The sequence below is a fragment of the Pan paniscus genome, chromosome 19 (genome assembly GCF_029289425.2).
Source record: "Pan paniscus chromosome 19, NHGRI_mPanPan1-v2.0_pri, whole genome shotgun sequence".
Lineage (NCBI taxonomy): Eukaryota > Metazoa > Chordata > Mammalia > Primates > Hominidae > Pan > Pan paniscus.
In genome coordinates, this window is record NC_073268.2 from 54,746,965 (window position 1) to 54,767,292 (window position 20,328).

Sequence of the window (20,328 nt, forward strand, 5' to 3'; positions counted from 1 at the left end):
TTTAACAACTTTAAACACATGAAAAAAAAAGAATCTCCACCTATTAAATCAAATGTATTGGTTATTCTTTTATATCATTCCTTTTTATTGACTGGCCTGAGAGCTGTGTATTGACATCGCCCACTGTAACTGTATTTGGATCAAGCTCTCCTTACAATTCTAGTAATTTTGGCTTTGTGTATTTAACCGTCATTTTGCTTAGTCCATATGGTACTATGACTTTTTTCCTTTATAAGATTTGCTTTTCATCATCACATGTTCTAAGCTGAAAGTCTGCCTGTCTGTGGCTCACACTGCTGGCGCGCCACGTCTGTGTCTTATCTGTCCACACACGGACCGCCCCCAGCCCTTCTCGACCTTGCTGTTCCGCATGCATCCCGTCAATCCTGCAGAGCTAGGGCTTGTTTTCAGACAATATCCTGACAGCCTCTCTTTGTGTAATGGCTGAAATACTTGGGGTTATCCTCTCAATTTCCCCCTGTATGGAGCGGTTTACTTCCTCCGGTTATTTCCTCTTGCCTCCAGTGCTGTTCCTTCCACTTCCCCTGGCTTGTCTGTGAGTTCTTCCTACCTTTCCGCTGTGTCGATGGGTCCTCCCGTCTCTGCTCCGTAATCACAGGCCCATTTCTCTACCCACTGTTTCCCACTCTGGGCTGCCCTCCTTTGCCAGGACACGAGCTTCAGACTCACCTCCGCTCCACTGCCACCCCAGGCCTTGGCTGTAGCATTTGGGATGGGCACCCCTACCCCTCCCCACCTCTGTGCCCCAAGGTTTTTGCCCCCCACTTAAAACTAAAAGTACAGAGCCCTCCTGTACTTTTAGTTTTACGCTATTATTTGGCCCAAGTGAGGTATGAATACAAAATGACTTTTTTCCCAATTACTGCCTCCCACTGTCCCTTGTCCAACCTTTATTATCCATCCCTAGGACACCCCAACAGCTCCCATCCCTTCCTGGCTGGTGTCCCATATCAAAACGCCAGGTCCAGGATAATTTATTAAGCGGACCCTAGTGAATGCGCTTCTGCCCAGCCTGGATTGGGCCTGTGGCCCTGAGGAAGGGGACAAGGAAGGCCTCATTACCCCGCCCACCCTGGGTCTCCCTTTCCCTCTGGAATATCGGCTGGTAGGAGAAAAATGGGCAAGAGCGAAGGACTTCTGACTTAACTGGTGCTCCTGGGAGGTGCTGCTCTTCACAGCCCCTGCAGTGCTTACCCACCACTGGGTTCCTGGAGAGGGAGGGAGATTCCTGCTGCCCCCCATACCCTCCGCCAAGTACCTTCCATGGGGCCCCTCACCTCACCAGCAGGTCCCTGGCCATGGCATCAGCAAGGTGGCCCACCCAGCAAGCCTCCTGGGGTGCAGCTGGCCCAGAGGGAGCGAACGCATTGTCCCCATGCAAGATGCCTGTGCAGGCACCGCGCTCAGCCCCTCTCTGCCCAGCCATCTTTGTCTCATTCTTTTTTCTTGCTCAACCAGCTCAAATGACACAGAGGGTGGTTCAGCTAGTCCTTTGTATGAGAAGACATCCCAACGGGCAATGAAACACCACCCCTTTCCTTGCAGTTACCCCCATCTCCATCAGGGAGTCCCTTGGAGCCCCATGGTTGGCGCAGAGTGGTGGGGAGCCCATCTGTGTGTGAGGGAGGCTCCAGGGAAGGAAGGAAAAAGGTCCTGTTTTTCTCCTGTTAGGTTCATGATTCCTTCAACTCTCACCAGCTCTCCAATGTCTAGTTTTCTGTTTACATGGCAGAGATGCTGGAAGATATGGAAGGGCCGGCTCTGCTCCCTCATCCTTGGGAGAGGTCTCCACAGGGCAAAGGCCCAGAGCACACGAAAGATGTACAGAGCCCAAGATGATGGCATTTCAGGCCTTGGGACCCCCTGGTGATGGGTGGAGAGTGGGTGAGTCTCCCAGTGCCTCCCAAACTGGAGCACGCTCCATTCCAGCTGTGTCCTTCCACCCCATAATCACTAAGACAACTACAGAGCCCCCCAGGCCCATTCAAAACCATCCACAAAAATCACATACAATGGAATATTATTCACCCTTAAAAAGGAAGGAAGGCCAGGCACCATGGCTCATGCCTGTCATCCCAGCGACCCAAGAGACTGAGGTGGAGGATCACTTAAGACCGGGAGCTCAAGACCAACCTGGGCAACATAGTGAGACACCCATCTCTACAAAAAAGAAAATTAGCCAGGCATAGTGGCACATGCCACCAGGGTTGCTTGAGCCCAGGAGTTTGAGGCTGCAGTGAGCTATGATCGAACCACTGCACTCCAGTGGTGGGCAACAGAGCAAGACTCTGTCTCTAAAAAAAAAGTAAGGAGGCTGGGCATGGTGGCTCATGCCTGTAATCCCAGCACTTTGGGAGGCCAAGGTGGGCAGATCACTTGAGGTCAGGAGTTTGAGACCAGCATGGCCAACATGGCGAAACCTCAACTCTACTAAAAATACAAAATCAACCAGGCATGGTGGCGGGTACCTATAATCCCAGCTACTCAGGAGACTGAGGCAGGAGAATCACTTGATCCCAGGAGGCAGAGGTTGCAGTGAGCCAAGATTGTGCCACTGCACTCCAGCCTGGATGACAGACCGAGACTCCGTCTCAAAAAAAAAAAAAAAGGAAGGAAATCCTGACATGTGCTACAACATGGATATGAACCTTGAGTGAAATAAGCTGGTCACCAAAGGACAAATCCTGTATGATTCCACTTACGCGAGGTACTTGAGAAGTGAAATGTATAGAGACAGAAAATAGAATGGTTAGAATGATGGTTGTTGGGGGCTGAGGGGAGGGGAATGGAGAGTGAGTGTTGAATGGGAACAGAGTTTCAGTGTGGGAAAGATAAAAGAGTATGGGCGGAGTGCAGTGGCTCACGCCTGTAATCCCAGCACTTTGGGAGGCTGAGGCAGGCGGATCACCTGAGGTCGGGAGTTCGAGACCAGTCTTGATGAATAAGCACAAACGCATTGCCTGACCAGGTCTGTTCATGGAGGCCTGAGAGGGTGCGATGGGTGGGGCAGAGCTGGGGTGTGATGGGTGGGGCGGAGCTGGGTCACCCTGAATGCAGGGCGGAGGTGCTTGGACTCTGTTCTGGGGGCAGTAGGGAGCACAGAGTAAACTTCAGGTGGACGTGTATTAGTTGGCCTCTCCTGCAAATGACAAGCACCAAGAGAAGACGCTGCTTTGGCCCTCTGGGAGGAGCCCTGGCGATGCAGGTGTAGGAGCAAGCTGTGGCCATGCAGGTGTAGGAGCAAGCTCGGGGCCTGGGGACCGCTGCAAGAGGGTGTGGTCTGTCTCCCTTCCTCTCCCTCTGCCCTCCCTGCCCCCTGCTTGTCTCTGCACATCTGCCTCATTCCTTCTGCCTGCTGGAGGAGAAGCGGGAAGGAGACAGGGAGTGTCCATGGACTCCCATGCCTGTGCTCAGTGAGGCCCCACACTCACACGCACAGCCCTAGCCCCGAGGCCTGCTTGCCACCAAAAGCAAGCATCTCAACACGTGGCCTAACGCCTTCCTCCTGCACGAATCCGTGGGGCCTCACTCCCCACTCACCTGTCATTTCGAGATTTCCGCGCTCCCTGCTCCTTGGCTGCCCCGCCCCACACCCCACCCCTCCTTCCTGCCACCCTCTTGTCCATCCATCCACCCAAACCCTGCCTCTGGGCCCTCTGGAAAGCACAGTCCTCCTCCTCCCTTCCTGAACCCGAAATCTGTTTGCCCAAAGGACCAGGGCGGCTTCCCTGCGGCCCTCCTTCCCACGGGTGCTGCCTTTCTCCAGGCCCCTCACGCCTCAGGACCTGGGGTGGAGAGGGCTCCTCCAAGCCCCGTGGTGCATCCAGGCCGCAGGACAGTGCTTGTCTCCACAAATCCCAGCTCCTCGGAAGCTCACACCATGGCCCGAGGCCCCTCCTCTCTCCCTCTCCCTTAGGGAGGCCCACCTGGCCCTCCTCACTGAGATGCTCAGCGCCAGAGCCCTCGGCTTCTGATCTCATCTGCACGGACCTTTTCTTCCATGCGCCTTCAGCTCACGCTGCCAAGGTCCCACTGTGAGCAATGAGCTTTACACAGTGACAGCCCTGGTCAGGAGAAAGGTGCTCTCTCATAACTGATGATGCCTGTCTGGGGCCAGCAGGATCAGAGCTGGAACTAAGGAACAAACACTGGCAAACAAGTGCCTTATTTTTCCATGTAGACCTATTTTTTTCGTATTTCTTTTGTGGTAAAAATACATAAAATAGATTCACCATTGTAACCGTTTTCAAGTGTAGAGCTCAGTGGCATTAAGCACATTCACACTGTGTGCAGTCAGCAGCTCTATCCATCTCCAGGACTTTTTCATCCTCCTCAAACTGAAACTCTGTGTCCATTAAAAAAAACTCCCCAGAGCCACTGGAAACCACCATTCTCCTCTGTCTCTATGAACCTGACGACTCAGTGCCTCATGGAAGTGGAATCCTACAAAATTTGTCCTTCTGTGTCTGGCTTCTTTCATTCAGCGTGATGTCCTCAAGGTGCATCCCGTGTTGTAGCACGTCAGGATTTCCTTCCTTTTTCAGGCTGAATAACATCCCACCGTCTGTCTATGCCTCATTTTGCTCCTCCACTCACCGGCCCGTGGACACTTGGGCTGCCTCCACCTTTTAGCTATTGCAAATCACGCTGCAATGAACATGGGGGTGCGAGGATTTCCTCGAGACCCTCTTTCGCTTCTCTCGGGTATATAATCAGAAGCAGAATTGCTGGATCGTGTGGTAATCCTATGTTTAACTTTCTGAGGAACTGCCAGACTGTTCTCCACAGCAGCTGCACCATTTTAACATTCCCAACCGCCATGCACAAGGGTTCCAATTTCTCCACATCCTCACAACACTTATTTTCATGGAGGTTACTTAATCGCAACAGTGAACAGGCAGGTCTCAGAGTTTGCCGTCAGAAAAACAACTCTCTTCTTTTCTCTCCTCTGAGTTCTGGAGCTAGTTCTTCCTGGATCTTGGGACGAGAACTGGGGCAAGTCCATGATGTTCCCTCTCCGATCATGAATAACAACTTGATTTCAGTCAGTTAAAAAAAAACGCCTGTTGGGGCCGGGCGTGGTTGTTCACACCTGTAATCCCAGCATTTTGGGAGGCCGAGGCAAGCAGATCACCTGAGATCAGGAGTTCGAGACCAGCCTGGCCAACATGGCAAAACCCCGTTTCTACTAAAAATAAAAGAAAATTAGCTCAGCGTGGTGGCACACGCCTGTAGTCCCAGCTACTCGAGAGGCTGAGGCAGGAGAATCGCTTGAACATTGGCAGCAGAGGTTGCAATGAGCCGAGATCATGCCACTGCACTCCAGCCTGGGCAACAGAGCGAGACTCTATCTCAAAAAAAAAAAAAAAAAAATGCCCGTTGGGGTAATCCTTGGAGCCTCTTCCAAGTACCTCACCCAGTGGGCCTCTGCAGCTGCAGGTGCTGTGGTGGGCAGGAGGCCCTATAGGCTTCTCAGCCTCCCCACCTTGCTCCTCTTTCTCCTCCCACTCCTCCTCCTCCTCCTCGGCCTCAGTGAGCCCGGGCTCCACTAAGATCACAGAGGGTAGGTAGGCAAAGGGGCTGGGGAGCAGCTTTCTGGTCTCGCGCCAGTCTCAGGTGGTTTCCTCTGAGGTCCGAGGCTTGCTCGCTCACACAGCAGCTTTTGACAGCCTCCCACACCCTCTGTTCCCAAGGACTGCTGCCCTGGGCTCCCTTTGACGGAGATGCCATCTCCACAGACGGCTCATGCTCCTCTGCTGCTCCTTAGCCTCTGACAGACACCCCCTGCTTTCCTGCCAAGGCCCCCTTACCCCAAGCCCTGGAGCAGCCATGTTGGACAGGACCCCCAGCTCTCCCTGCCTGCGTCTCTGCCCACATCGCCCCCTTGGCACTGCTGCACAGTCTTTGGCCTACGAAGTGTTTGAGAGCAGCTGGCCAGAAATGAACTCTTGGCCATTTGATTTTTCAGGCAGCAGACACCCACCTAGCATGTCCCCCAAGCTTCAGAAGATACATAGAAAAGCTCTCCCAAAGGTGCCACCAAGGAGGGGTGCCAGCAGCCTCAGCCCTCCATCGGAGAGAGACGCTCAAAGCAGTCTCACTTAGCATCCCTCAAAAGCAGGGCCGGGGAAGGAGAGCCAGCACAAGGGCAACACTGAGTTGGGTCCTGGCTATTTCCACGGGGGCGCCTGAGCAGCGGTCTGGCTGGTCTCCCCTGGCAATGGTGCACCTGGAGGACTCAGCACTGCCCTCTGCTGCTGGCAGGTTGAGCTTAGCAAAATCAGCCTGCTGGGCCCATGGGTAGCCTGCAGCTCCGTCACCATGGCAGGCTTATCCTGGGCTCACAGTGCAAGCATCAGGGTGGCCAAGGATGGAGGCCAGTTGACCTTCACTGGACAAGTCGTCCTGTCCACCTGGTTTGTCCTGTGCCCCTCTGGTGGGCGCTGACACTAAACACAGTACTGTCTGCTCACTGCCTGGGTTATCACAAGTCTTCTCCAGATCGCCTTTGCTCCAACTTGCCAATCTTGCTTCTTCTAAGCCCCTGACCAATCAGCAAAGCCATGCACCACTGCCCGCATGTCTGTGTCTATCCTTCCCCCCAGCCTCTCCTCTCTATACAAAGGCTATGCCAGGCACGCTGCTGGAAGCTCTGCCCACCTTGCAGACAGGGTCTCCTAGCATGTGACCTAGCTTCACCAATCCAACAGGCCGACACTGGACCTTAAAAGAGCCAAGATGTGGGGACCTCAGGGGTTTTTCTCTCTGACAGCAGTAGTGGTTGCCACAAGATCAAATTTCCCGAGAGGCAGCGGACACAGTGTCAGCAATGCAATGACATCCTCTGCCTATTCCAGTTCTGCAGCTTCATTTCTGACTTTTTTTCCCCAGCTCTCCAGGCCTCCCCCAAATTCTTACAAATAGCCTTTAAAAAAAATAACAAGTTCTTTTCTGCTTAAATAAGCCAAAGTTGTTCCTATGGCCATAGGAATTCCTCCCATCCCTGTATGTACAGAGCTTTACAATGTGCCTTTGCCATAAACCCCACCAATAGGGGGATTTCTCCACCTCCTGAATCTGGGCTTGGTCATGGGGCTCGCTTTGGCCAATGGGACACTGGCAAATATGAGGCACACAGAGACACGTAGGGTGCTGGTGATTGTGCCCTGGGACTTGCTCTCTGCCTACCATGGGACACCACCATGTAAACAAGGCTGAGCTGGCCTGCCACATGATGGCAGACAGGAGGCCAAGTCATCCTTGATGTCCCAGCTAAACATCATGCAAGTCTACAAACCCAAGTGAAGTTGTCTTAGACCACTGACCACCAGCCATGTTGACTCAGACCAGAACTGCCTAACTCGCCCATAAGCATGATGAGAAATAATACATGCTTATTATTTTAAGCCATTAAGTTTTGGAGTGGCTTGTTATACAGCAAAAATTAACTCATACACTTTCTAGCAACTGAGAATACTGACAGATACCCACATCCTATTGATCTCCAAGGCATTTTAACTCCTACTCATCTATTGAAATCATCCATCATTCTTATGTGAGTAAGTTTCATCTGGTCTCCCTGAATCCATCTGTGCCCCTCTCATCTTTTCTGCAACCTGCCAATCTGATTAAGCCACATCCGATGCTTAAAAATGGCTGCAAGGCTGGGCATGGTGGCTCACATCTGCAATCCCAGCATTTTGGGAGGCCGAGGTGGGTGGATCACTTGAGGTCAGGAGTTCCTGACCAGCTGGCCAACATGGTAAAACGCCCTCTCTACTAGAAATACAAAAATTAGCCAAACATGGTGGCGGGCGCCTGTAGTCCCAGCTACTCGGGAGGCTGAGGCAGGAGAATTGCTTGAACCCGGGAGGCAGAGGTTGGAGTGAGCCAAGATCTCGCCACTGCATTCCAGCCTGGGCGACTGAGCCAGACTCCGTCTTAAAAAAAAAAAAAAAAAAAGGCTGCAAGCTCATCAACATTACCTCTCCCTCTCTCTCTTCCCACGCAGACTCTCTGACCTGCAGTCACACAGTGACAGTGCTGACAGCCTGTGTTCTGTCGTGAGCTGAAATCCCCGACTTGCTCACATATACATAGACATGCTTAAAGCTGCACCTAAGCAGATCCATCTGCTTCATTTACATCTACAGATGGGCTGTAAGAACATGAGCTCTGGAGGAAGCCTGCCTGAGTTAGAATCCTGGCTCAGGGACTCACCACCTATGAGAAATTAAGCAAGTTACTTAACCTCTCTAAGCTTCAGTTTCCTCATGGGCTGGCTGTGGGTTCATATAAAATGCTTAGAACTGTGACTGGCAGGCAGGGCGCAGTGGCTTACGCCTGTAATCCCAGCACTTTGGGAGGCTGAGGCAGGTGAATCACCTGAGGTCAGGAGTTCAAGACCAGCCTGGCCAAGATGGTGAAATCCCATCTCTACTAAAACTACAAAAATTAGCCAGGCGTGGTGGCAGGCACGTGTAATCCCAGCTACTTGGGAGACTTAGGCAGGATAATCTCTTGAACCCGGATGGCAGAGGTGCAGTGAGCTGAGATCGCGCCACTGCACTCCAGACTGGGCAACAGAGTGAGACTCCGTCTCAAAAAAAAAAAAAAACTGACTGGCATGGGGAAGACATGCAGTGTAGGTCAGCCATTATTTTCCACAAATATCAAATATATGTTGAGTACCTACTATCTCCCAGGTACTGTCCTAGGAGCTAGGGACACAGTAAGACAGTAAGGTTCCTGGCTTTAGAGAGCTGACATTTTAGTGAGGTGATAATAATAATAAACAAGTAAAAATACACACAAGATAATTTCCGAAAGTGATTACTGCACTGCAGAAAGCAAACCTGCTGGCCTTTGCACATGCTGGTCCCCCGCTCAGAACACTCCCCTCTCCGCCGGCTTCATGCTCCCTTCTTTCCTGACTTCCTTGGCTGGTACAGTTTCCCTCCCACAAGTCCACATAACATCATCATCTACCTGTCTTCTGTGGCATTAGTCACAATTGTCATGTTGTCTTTATCAATGTCCTATCTACAGTGTGTGCCTCATGAGGGCAGGCCATGCCCTGGCATTCTCCCTTGTGTCATAGTATAGCACCAACTCAGAGCAGGTGCTTAACAAATGGCTTCGAGGGCATGAATGACAGGAAAAAAGACCCAATATCAAGCCAAACATCACAATTTCTCAAAATTTGTCCATTAGCCTCTGGCATAGGAAACATCCAGGGAAGGGAACTCCTTCCTACCCTAGACCCCGCCTGCCCCACATCAGACCTTCTCCTGGCAGCAGGCCTTTTTTTCTTTTTTCTTTTTTGAGATGGAGTTTCGCTCCCGTTGCCCAGGCTGGAGTGCAATGGCGTGATCTCGGCTCATTGCAACCTCTGCCCTCTGGGTTCAAGCGATTCTCCTGCCTCAGCCTCCCAAGTAGCTGGAATTACAGGCACCAGGCACCACACCCAGCTAATTTTTGTATTTTTAGTAGAGACAGGGTTTCACCATGTTGGCCAGGCTAGTCTTGAACTCCTGACCTCAGGTGATCTACCTGCCTTGGCCTCCCAAAATGCTGGGATTACAGGCGTGGGCCACCAAGCCCGGCCAGAATCTTTTTCTTCTATGCGCTAGTAGGCCTGAGGTCTTACCTTTCTCACCTACAAAAGCCCATCTAGAGCAGTCCTCCACATGGGGCACCCCCCGCCCTGCCGAGCAGAGGCAGGCCCCAGAAGGGACATGTGTTGAGGGCAGCCCTTCCCTCCTGGGGGTGGCCCTTAGTTCTGCAGGTCCGAGTCTCCTTAGGGGTAGGCTCGCTCCCCAGCCCCTTCTCAAGCCAAGGGCAGATCTGACCAGCCCCAAAAGGGGATCGAGGAATCTTTGGGGCAAGACAGCAGAGCTTCTTTGGGGAAAAGGGACTTGAGGACTCACCTCACTGCTTCCCTTAAGAAGGGAGATGGGCTTCCGGGGAGCTGGGAGTCCCCAACATCTAGTGACAGGGGGGCACCAAGAGGGCAGCTCTCACGTTTTCTGTGAGTTTGTGCCTTTTCTGAGGTTTTCCTCAGACTCTCAAAGGGGTCCCTGCTGGCGACACCTTGGGAAGAAGTTACCTCACTGTCCCTTCTCCCCTCCCCATGCAAGACACTGTCCTTTCTCAGGGAGCAGCCTGAGAAGCCTCACTGCCTGGGGGCGGGCGCCCTCTGCCGGTTGAGGGCTGGCCCGGGTCTGGCTCAGCCCACGGGGCGCTGCTGGCAGTAGGGCTGGTCGGGGAGACACATGGGGCTGGACAGGTGTGTGGGGCCTGACCTAAGCTCCTTCTCCAAGGGCAGAGAAGGCACTGAGGTGGGACATGAGTCCCAGGGGTGGGGCCTGCCGCTGACAGTGTGTGGCTGTGGGGGTCCAGAGGCACATGACCTCAAATGAGTTTGTTTCAATTCAGACAGGCAAGGGCTAGAGTACACATTTTGTATTTTAAAAACAGAGGACAGAGCTAAAATATTTATAGAGGATCGGCCCCATGGTTTTTTGTCAGCCCCACAGCAAGGAACCAGAACTTGGTTTTTCAAAAATCAATATGCTTACATAGCCCTGCTGAGAGACAGGGCAACAGCCCAAGGCCTGGCTCCCCGGCACTGTAGGCAGCTGTTTCTAGGAACAGGGGCATCAGATCCCAGCATGGCAGGGAGAGCTTCACTTTGCTTACTGCCACCATTTGTTGAGCACTTGCTAAATGCCAGGCACTGTGCAAAGAGCATTTTCCCCACACAGGTAGGATTAGAAAGTAGTAGTCCTCTTATCTTCTCTAATGGATGGAAAAACTGAGGCTCAGGATGGGAAGGTAACTTGTCCAAATAACACACAGGAAGATTAAAAGTAGAACACCTCATTTCTCAAAGAAGCAGAAAAACAAGTATGTTCCAAAACTACCAATGGAGAAAAATTTGCATGCTGTAAACTAACAGTTCATTAAATTCTGTTTAAGGCTGGATGCAGTGGCTCACGCCGGTAATCCCAGCACTTCAGGAGGCTGAGACTGGCAGATCACCGGAGGTCAGGAGTTCAAGACCAGACTGGCCAACATGGCGAAACTCCGTCTCTACTAAAAATGTAAAAATTAGCTGGGCGTGATGGCACAAGGCCTGTAATCCCAGCTAATGGGGAGGCTGAGGCAGGAGAATCACTTGAACCCAGGAGGCAGAGGTTGCAGTGAGTCAAGATCATGCCACTGCACTCCAGCCTGGGCGACAGAGACTCTGTCTCAAAAAAAAAAAAAAAAAAAGAAAAGAAAAGAAAGAAAACAATGGAAAATTCCAGAAATAAACAATTCCTAAGTTCTAAGTTGCACACCATTCTGAGCAGCGTGATGTAGTCTTCTGCCATCCCACTTGGGACACAAATCATTCCCTTTGTCTGTCATGTCCACGCCGCATATGTGATCCACCCTATACTATGTGATTGTATAGAGAAAAACAGCATACGTATATGGTTTGGCAGTTTCCAAGGTTTCAGACATCCACTGGGGGGTCTTGGAACATAACCTCATGAATAAGGTGGGACTCCTGCAGTTGCGACAGAGACCAGACGGTCTTCAAAACCTAAAATATTTGTATTTTTCAGTACAGGAAAAGCTTGTCAACCCCTGGTCTACACACCTGGTATCTTGGACCATCCTGCCCCAGACTTCCTCTGTAACAACCCATATAATGTTTCTATGACCATAGACGTAAAAGGAAACTGTGACCTTTACCAAAATAAGCAACTTATTTTTCACAAATTACTTATGTAATAAGCATCCTGTTTCCAAAACAGACCTCAGTTTTCAGGTCCGTTTTGAATTGACATTTGTCACACTGCTGACTCCTTTGTTACTGAGTGAACGATATATTCTTGAGACCAATTTTTCTAAGAAATGTTATTTTAGCACATGTTCCATGGAAAGGAGGGTTTATGTTTCCAAAATACAGATGTGACAAAGAGGAAGCACATCTGATGGCCAATGAGGAGAAACAACAGAGTGGATCCTGAGGCCTCCCGTGTCCTTTCAGCCTCCCTCTGCTACTCCCACTGCTGGCCACACCAGCCTCAGGGAGGGACTGCCATGTGCACTTTCCACGGCAGCTCATTTAACTCTCGCAGGAAACCCGAGAGGCATGTTGTGTTTCTGTCTCTGCTTTACTGACAAGGACAGGGAAGCCCAGGGAGTGAGGCGTCTCACCCAGGTCAGTGTCGGCGCACACAGGAGGCAACCAGGGCATGTGGCAGGGCCCCACAGGACACCAGGGCCTCTCAAACCCACTACCCTTTCAGGCCCCTCTGCTGCTCACCATTGGTGAGGTGGGGCTGTCAGGAGCAAAGAAAATTTCTGGATTTTCTCCTAACATTTTCCCCTACTTTAACCTCCCTTCATCTGTTGAATTTACTGCAAATCTTTCCTAGTCTTTTAGTTTTCCTATACTTAAAAAAACCTTGTTTTTAAAAATTACATAATTAGGCCAGGCACAGTGGCTCATGCCTATAATCCCAGCACTTTGGGAGGCTGAGGTGGGCGGATCACCTGAGGTCAGGAGTTCGAGACCAGCCTGGCCAACATGGTGAAACCGTCTCTACTAAAAATACAAAAATTAGCTGGGCATGGTGGCACATGCTTGTAATTCCAGCTACTCAGGAGGCTGAGGCAGGAGAATCACTTGAACCCAGGAGGCAGAGGTTGCAGTGAGACGAGATCACGCCATTGCACTCTAGCCAAGGCGACAGAGTGAGACTCCATCTCAAAAAAATACATAAAAAAAAAAAAAAAGTTAGCCAGCCGTGGTGGCACACACCTGTAATCCCAGTTAGTTGGGAGGCTTAGGTGGGAGAATAGCTGGAACCCATGAAGCAGAGGTTGCGTGAGCTGCGATCGTGCCACTGCACTCCAGCCTGCAGCCTGGGTAACAGAGTGACACTCTGTCTCAAAAAAAAAAAAATTTTTTTTTTAATTATATAAGCTCATGGTGAAAAATATCAGCATTATGGAATATAAAATTAAATGTCTCCTGTAATCCTAGCACTTTGGGAGGCTGAGGCGGTGGTTCATTGAAGGCCAGAAGTTTGAGACCAGCCTGGCCAACATGCTGAAACCCCATCCCTACTAAAAACACAAAAAATTAGCCAGGCCTGGTGGCGGGCACCTGTAATCCCAGCTACTTGGGAGGCTGAGGCAGGAGAATCACTTGAACCTGGGAGGCGGACGTCACAGTGAACTGAGATCGCACCACTGCACTCCAGCCTGGGTGACTGAACAAGACTCCGCCTCGAACAAACAAACAAGTCTCACCCACCCTCTAAAATAATTCCCATTTTCCAAGTCCATCAGACACTACAGATAGGGAAGGAAAACTTATTCCATTGGACACCCACAGATATATCTTTATCATCTTATAAACACTTAAAATGTATTCAAACCTTTTGTGCATACTTTCATCATATTGTAGGAAAGTTCTCCCAAAGAGACAGGTGTATGGGGGTGCTGTTTTCTTTCTGAGAATGTAAAAGGGATTTATGGAAACAAAACTGTTCATGCTCAAAATATTCTGGGTTTCTACTAGAAACTAAATCCATTTTCCAACCACAAGGCATTCCATATCAAACCAGCAGCCTGCACTCTTCCTGCTCTTTATGAGAATTCCTACCTAAATCAGTCATCTTTGGTTTAGCTCCAAAGTTTATCAACTCATCTTCATCTTCACTGAAATTTTCCAAAGGAAGTGGAGCAATAACCTCTAGCCACCCAGGGCCCCTCAGAAGCCCTGGCTGTAGGTTTCCCATCATTACTTCCTGAAGGGAATCCATGTGCTAGTCAGGAAGTCACTTTATTGCCCGTGAGACTTGGGAGAGGCCTTCCAGAGATCTGGCCAGGCTCAGCCACTATCTTCTTCCCCAGCCTCTCCCTGTAGTAGCGGGTGGGGGTGCCAGTGTAAACAAGGGCCCCCATGTGGGCTGAGATGGGAACAATAGGACAGAAGGTAGGAGAAGGCAGCAACTGGGTGGACTTGGTGGCTGGAGATGGGGTTCTACATGCCATCCTCCTCCTGCGTAAGCCAAAGGGGACTGGCATTGAACGCTAGGCTGGGCAGGCCGAGGTGAGAATGGGAGTGCACGCAGCCTCAGCAGGGCAGCCTCTAAAGGGCTTTCCTGGAGAAAGGGGCTATGTCTACTGCCATCAGTGAAGGAACTGGCCCCAGCAGGCGGCAGGGCCTATGGCAGGGGAGGGTCCTCTGGGCACATCTAGACTTGAGGGTCCTCCCACTTCCCACTGAAACGATTCCCTGCTGCTCAATCTCACTGCCATATGCAAAAACAAGCAAACAGGAACACTTAAAAGTGGGTCGATCAAATGCTTGAGTTTATTAACATGTCTCCGAAGTCTTTTTTACTGGGAGTTTCAGGGTGGTCTCTGAAATCCATTGCTGTTGAGCTCCAACTCCAGGCCCCATGGGGTTGCACCAAGCTGCTCAACCTCACCTGTTTCTTGAAATTTTGCTGCCTTCCACTAGGCAGAAGATGGGTCCAGCAGGAGACATTGGAGCACCAAATGGAAAAGCTCTTCCTTCTTTCCCCTCTTCCTGTACATCAGAAAGAATGCATTAGAAAGACAAGGAGTGAGCATTTGGGCTTCCTAAGGGTGAGACAGTGTGGGGCTCCTGTGGGGAGATGGGTACTCCTGTACCCAGTGTGGCCTCCTGCTCCCACCGCTTTCCAGCTGTGGGGCTTTTCCTTGTGGAAATTACTGTCCAAGTTTGATTTTTCCATCTGTAAAAGGAGGCAAGTAAGGGTTGCTATGAGGATCAAATGAATTAACAATTCTCAGACTGACACAAACATTCCACTTAAACAGCCAAATTGACTTAAAAGGGCAACACAGATGTCTGAAGCCAGACTGCCTGGTGGGCAAGCTGGAGAAAGCAACTTCTATCCAAGAACTGTGTCCTTTCAGAAGCTCCAGCCAGAGCGTACGTGGTTCGAGAGAGCCCTGAAGACAGGCCTTGCCCCACACAAACACAGAACAAATTGTTCTCCACCCCCTCCCAAAACAAAACAAAAGCAGTGAAGAGCCACAGAGTGATGACCACTACAACGGATACAGGATTGCTGAGCCCTTCCACGTGCCAGGGGCTGGGCAAAGAATTTCATATTCATTAACTTATTTCTCACCTCAACTCTGTGAGACATGCACTCTTCCCCCACTGACAGATTCGGAGGAGGGGAGGAACTTGCCAAAGAACACACCACTGCACATGGTGGAGCTGGAATTTGAGACCAAGTGGACCACTAAGCTACCTGCCAAATTGAGTTGCAGAAACCCCAAAGGAGGCATAGAACATGGTTTCCAATAAACAACAGCTCATGTGGGCACTTCGTAATGACAGAAGCTAACTGTCCAAGAGCACGACTGTCTTGGGACAGGAGATCATGCTGCAGAGCCCAGGGAGGTCCGCCCTGCGCAGAGAGGGAGTGCAGACCTAAGGAGAGCCACACTCTGTGAAAAGTGGAAAAACCTACAGATTGATCCCACCTGTTCAGAGCAACAGGCACGGCTTCACTCGGGACCACATGTGCCCAGGGGCTCCACAGGGCTGGGACCTGGCTCTGGCCATCTCTGCACAGCCTCTGCTGGGCCACTCTGTGAGAGGTCACACTGGCAGCAGTATCTCAGCCTCTCCTCCTTTCCCTAGTACAGTTTGATCTCTGAATTCACTTTGATATTTTACCAGTTCGGCTTCACCTCTTGCACCAAAGCTGTGATTTCTCAGGGCAAGTTGTCAGCTTTCCTGTATGCAGTGTTTTTCTAGGTGGATTGTTTCTGATGTGGTTTCCTCTGATGCAGGTGAGGGAAGTATCATCTTGACTCCTCCACCAATAAAATTATTCTCACAGGGCTTTACTAAACATGAGACTTGGGAGGGACCCAAGAGCTTGCTTGGCTGCAGATTCAAGGGTCCAGGACTCAGAAGAAAGTGGTCTGAGGCTGTCTAGAAATAGGCACAGATGCTTCCAGGATGCATGTAACAATACCAAGTTCTCTGAGCAGTAGCTACTGCCTGCCAAACAATCCTCCTTGAGAAATACTGATCAATCTTGCTTTATTCCAGAAAGAATTTAAGACTGCTTATAGAAAATACGAGGGAGCATAGTTTAAAAAGTGTGAAGTCCTCCTCCAAAACATGTGCTAACCACTAATATCAACATTAAGGGTAGCCCAGGCGCGGTGGCTCACACCTGTAATCCCAGCACTTTGGGAGGCCGAGGCGGGCGGATCACGAGGTCAGGAGATCGAGACCATCCTAACACGGTGAAACCCTGCCTCTACTAAAAAATACAAAAAATCAGCCGGGCGTGGTGGCAGGCGCCTGTAGTCCCAGCTACTCGGGAGGCTGAGGCGGGAGAATGGCATGAACCCCGGAGGCGGAGCTTGCAGTGAGCCAAGATTGTGCCACTGCACTCCAGCCTGGGTGACAGAGCGAGACTGTCTCAAAAAAAAAAAAACAAAAACATTAAGGATTTTGGCCGGGCACGGTGGCTCATGCCTGTAATCCCAGCACTTTGGGAGGCTGAGGCTGGTGTTCAAGACCAGCCTGACCAACATGGTGAAACCCCATCTCCACTAAAAATACGAAAAATAGCTGAGCGTGGTGGCGCATGTCTGTAATCCTAGCTACCTGGGAGGCTGAGGCAGAAGAATCACTTGAACCTGGGAGGCAGAGGCTGCAGTGAGCCAAGATTGCGCCAATGCACTCCAGCCTGGGCAACAGGGTGACTCCGTCTCAAAACAAGCCAACAAAAAAATAATAAGGATTCTTCAGATATCTGAGTCCAGGTCCTCATGTCCACTGTGTACAACTCAACTTATTACTGTGCAGACTGAGGCAGTCCAGCCCTGAAAATCCTCTCCTCTCAAGCTCCTGGATGGGACTCTAGTGAGGGCAGAACTGCTGGGCTGGTAATTCCTCTTGGTGGAGACAAAGGAACATGGGACTACGGGCAATAAGTTACTTATCAGTCTTCACTAGAGGTTGTTTCTCTCAACTAAAGTTATCAAAATTGGGTGTTATAATTTTTAACTTGATATTCCCAGACAAGTGCCAGGAGAGAAGCTGTTGCAAATAGCTAGCTGAGTGGAGAGGAGAAAGCCTCAGCAGAGAGGCGAGCTGGAGGGAGGGATGGATGCTATCCTTCTCTGGACTGAAGCAGTTACAGGATGGCTGCACAGAGTACTCCTGGCAGGCAGAAGGGGGCGTGGGGACTCAAGACACTTAAGATGCATGGGTTTGGGGTACCCATTCCAGGCCTCATGTCCGCTGTATCCAACTCAATTTCCTCTTAATTACTGTGGAGACTGAGGCAGCCCGACCCTAACAGTCCCCTCCTCCCGGCTCCTATTCACCACTCCAGCGAGGGAGAACAACTGTTGCTCTAGTTACTTCTCTCAATGGAAGGAGGGGACAGGGACTGTGGGAAACCAACTATATACAGCACAGGCTCTCTCTCTATATATAGTTCAGTGGAGGGTATAGTTAAAGCAAACCCTTAGAGTAGGAATAGCTGGTCAGCAATTTTCCAGGTTATGGCTTGAATACAGGTGTCAACCCATGAATGTATGAACTGGTACATTTCCACTCTATGAAACACGATATGAAATTTAAAAATACTCAGGGAAACATAAAGCATTTGTTTATTATTGCTATACTCAAGGCAAAATCTCTTAAAACAATTAGCCTTGATAATGGAAGTATAACCAGAACCATTATTCATGAATTTACATTTTGTTCTTTTCTGCTGTTGAGACTTCACTGTTTCACACACACCATCTACCCCAAGACCTTTAATATACAAGAACAAGAAGAATTAACTTGAAAGTCACAAAGCATGGCTTGACCACTTGCCTAGTTCCTGACTTTAGGCCAATCACTTCCCCTCTCTGAACCTGTTTCATCCTGTGTTAAAAAAGAAATGGGAGAGGAAGAGGAGAGGATAGAATAAACCTACAACTGAGATAACACAGGTGATAACTGAAAGAACATGAATGAAATTTCACTGTGAATAAAAAATATTTATAAAATAAAAGTATCACTAATAACAAATAGGGTTGTGGAGGTAAAACAGTCTATGTTCCTGGAAGCCTGCATGACAGTAGCCAAGATCTAAATCCTGGGGCAGGACAAAGGATATTCATGGCCAAGTCTCTAAACTCACTAAGGAAGTACCTGGCTCAACAAGCCACTTAATATGTACCCAGCTACACCCTAGAAACACTTTGTCAGTTTTATTTTACCTTAATATACATTTGTACAGGCAATAATAAAAAGGCTATTACACAACAATTCAGTGAGTTTTACCTAGTTTCAAGAATAATGCATGCAGTTACAAATGAGAGGTAGAAACACTGTATTAAAGACCTAAAAATACAAACGTCATATAAATAAATGTTCAAATTAACTACTGGAATTTCATACAGATAAATAAGGTAAAAATTACATTACTTTGTCAAAGTAAAGGAAAACCATGTTTGTTTTTATCAGTACATTAAAATTAGATTAATGCCAAAGAGCTCTGTGAAATTTGTCAAAGAGTTCAGATTATTTTATGTAAAAGGATTAAAATAAAAGGATTAAAATTGGTGAATGGTTTATTCAAGTATTCAAGCAGGTAAGTAAAAGAAACCAAATAATACACAACGTAGGAACCATTCCTGGAGGGATATTAAGTTAACTGCCTGCATTCTCCATGACTAGCTATTTGGTGAACTGTCAGGATTAACATGAAAAATACACATTAGGCAGAAGACAGCTGCCCATTTTCCTAAGAGAAAACGAACTTCATTTTCCACTCACTGCATGTAGGAACTCCACATCACTAACAAGCCTTTAGGTCACCAACTTTGTTTTGGCCCTATTCAAATTATCAAGAGTATCTCTTGATCCATGATTTTGTTTCTAATACTGCCCAAATAAACCTAGCCTTTAATAAACCTAAGGTCACAGGCATCAATGTACATTCTGCATGCACAATAAAAAATGGAACCAAAAGCTAACAAAAACATTACTGAGAAAATCTGTAGGTGTAGATGAAGAAGTAAAAAAAAAAAATGTGCAAAGGTTCACATGAATACAAGTTTTAACCACTTAAAAGTTCACTGGAGATTACATGTGAATTCTGGAAAGGGTCTATGTATACAATCAAGTAAAATATTTTAAACAAGTCCATTGTGCCTTAGTTAAATTACAAAATCCAATACACAGTTGTTTTAATAAATTAGTGCAATATGAAAGATTTTGGAAGATTAACATGTGTCCATATTAGGATCAAATTGAAGATTTCAAAATTTCTTCCAAGATCCATGTTTCACTTCTTCTTAAGCTATTTCTTCCTGAGCTGTTTAAAGATGCATGCTCAGATTTAAACAAACTTACTCCAAATATCAAACTGCCTGGATGAGGGGTGAATACATTTACCTTTACACCTCAGCAAACACATGGAATTTCACACACTGCTCTGATGAACCCAGTGACAAGCACTCACTTTGTTTCATTTTTAATTATCTTTAAGAATAACTGTACCGATTATCCTAGTTCTAAGGTACGTTTATTCACCAAGTCCAAACTGGGAGCCAAACACTCTTGCTCCTGCTTCTACAAAGAAAAAGGGAAAGGGTGATTTTCTCCAATAAGGCAGATTTCCTACAAATATGTAGTTTTTGGATTGTTTTTCCTTTTTCAAATCACTGCTTGTTCTTTGGTAGTCACCAGTTAAGAAGCTACAGTTTCCTGGGGATGGGGTGACAGAACTCAAGCTGTAATCCCAAAGGCATCACCTCACGTTCCCACCACCGGTCCACGGGATGAGCCTGCTGCTCACACGGTTGCGGTGCTATGGCAGAGTGCCGACAGTCTTCTCTCAATACTACATTTATCTAGAAATAAAATAACAAAAATGAAGAACTAATGAAAAAAATCACTATATTGTCATCTTTATTCTATCTTTGCCCCAAAGTTAACAGTTCTGAATATGTTTTCTTCTTTCTGCTTGGTAATAGTTTAGATATGACTTCTACCTTAGTGCTGCAAAGTGGTAAAATTTAGGTAAGCACATCGGCTAGCTTGCTACATAACTAGCTTGCTCATAACTGCAAATAATCTTAGAACTGCCATCCTCTTGTGGCTACTCAAAATGTAGCAGGACCACATACACTCCAACCAGTCCACCACCTCTGCCTAAAAAACCAGATTATTGGGCTTGTATGTGATAAGTAATAGCATCCTGGTATCCCATC

The 20,328-nt window shown here is 48.7% G+C and overlaps 1 protein-coding gene across 4 annotated transcripts in view; it reads right to left on the reverse strand.

Moving 5' to 3' along the window:
- Positions 1 to 14,381: 14,381 nt before the first annotated feature.
- ULK2 (unc-51 like autophagy activating kinase 2) overlaps positions 14,382 to 20,328 on the reverse strand; it is a 99,367-nt gene continuing 93,420 nt past the window's right edge. For 2 of the 4 annotated variants that reach the window (XM_055101213.2, XM_034942253.3), the window contains exons 27-28: positions 19,870 to 19,968; positions 14,382 to 14,623 (exon numbers count right to left, since the gene is read on the reverse strand). In XM_055101213.2, the coding sequence (XP_054957188.1) occupies positions 19,910 to 19,968 (59 nt within the window). In that variant the 3' untranslated portion in view covers positions 14,382 to 14,623; positions 19,870 to 19,909. Of the gene's footprint in view, positions 19,969 to 20,328 lie in introns of all 4 variants that reach the window. The other 2 variants (XM_034942252.3, XM_034942254.3) reach the window with 2 other exon arrangements.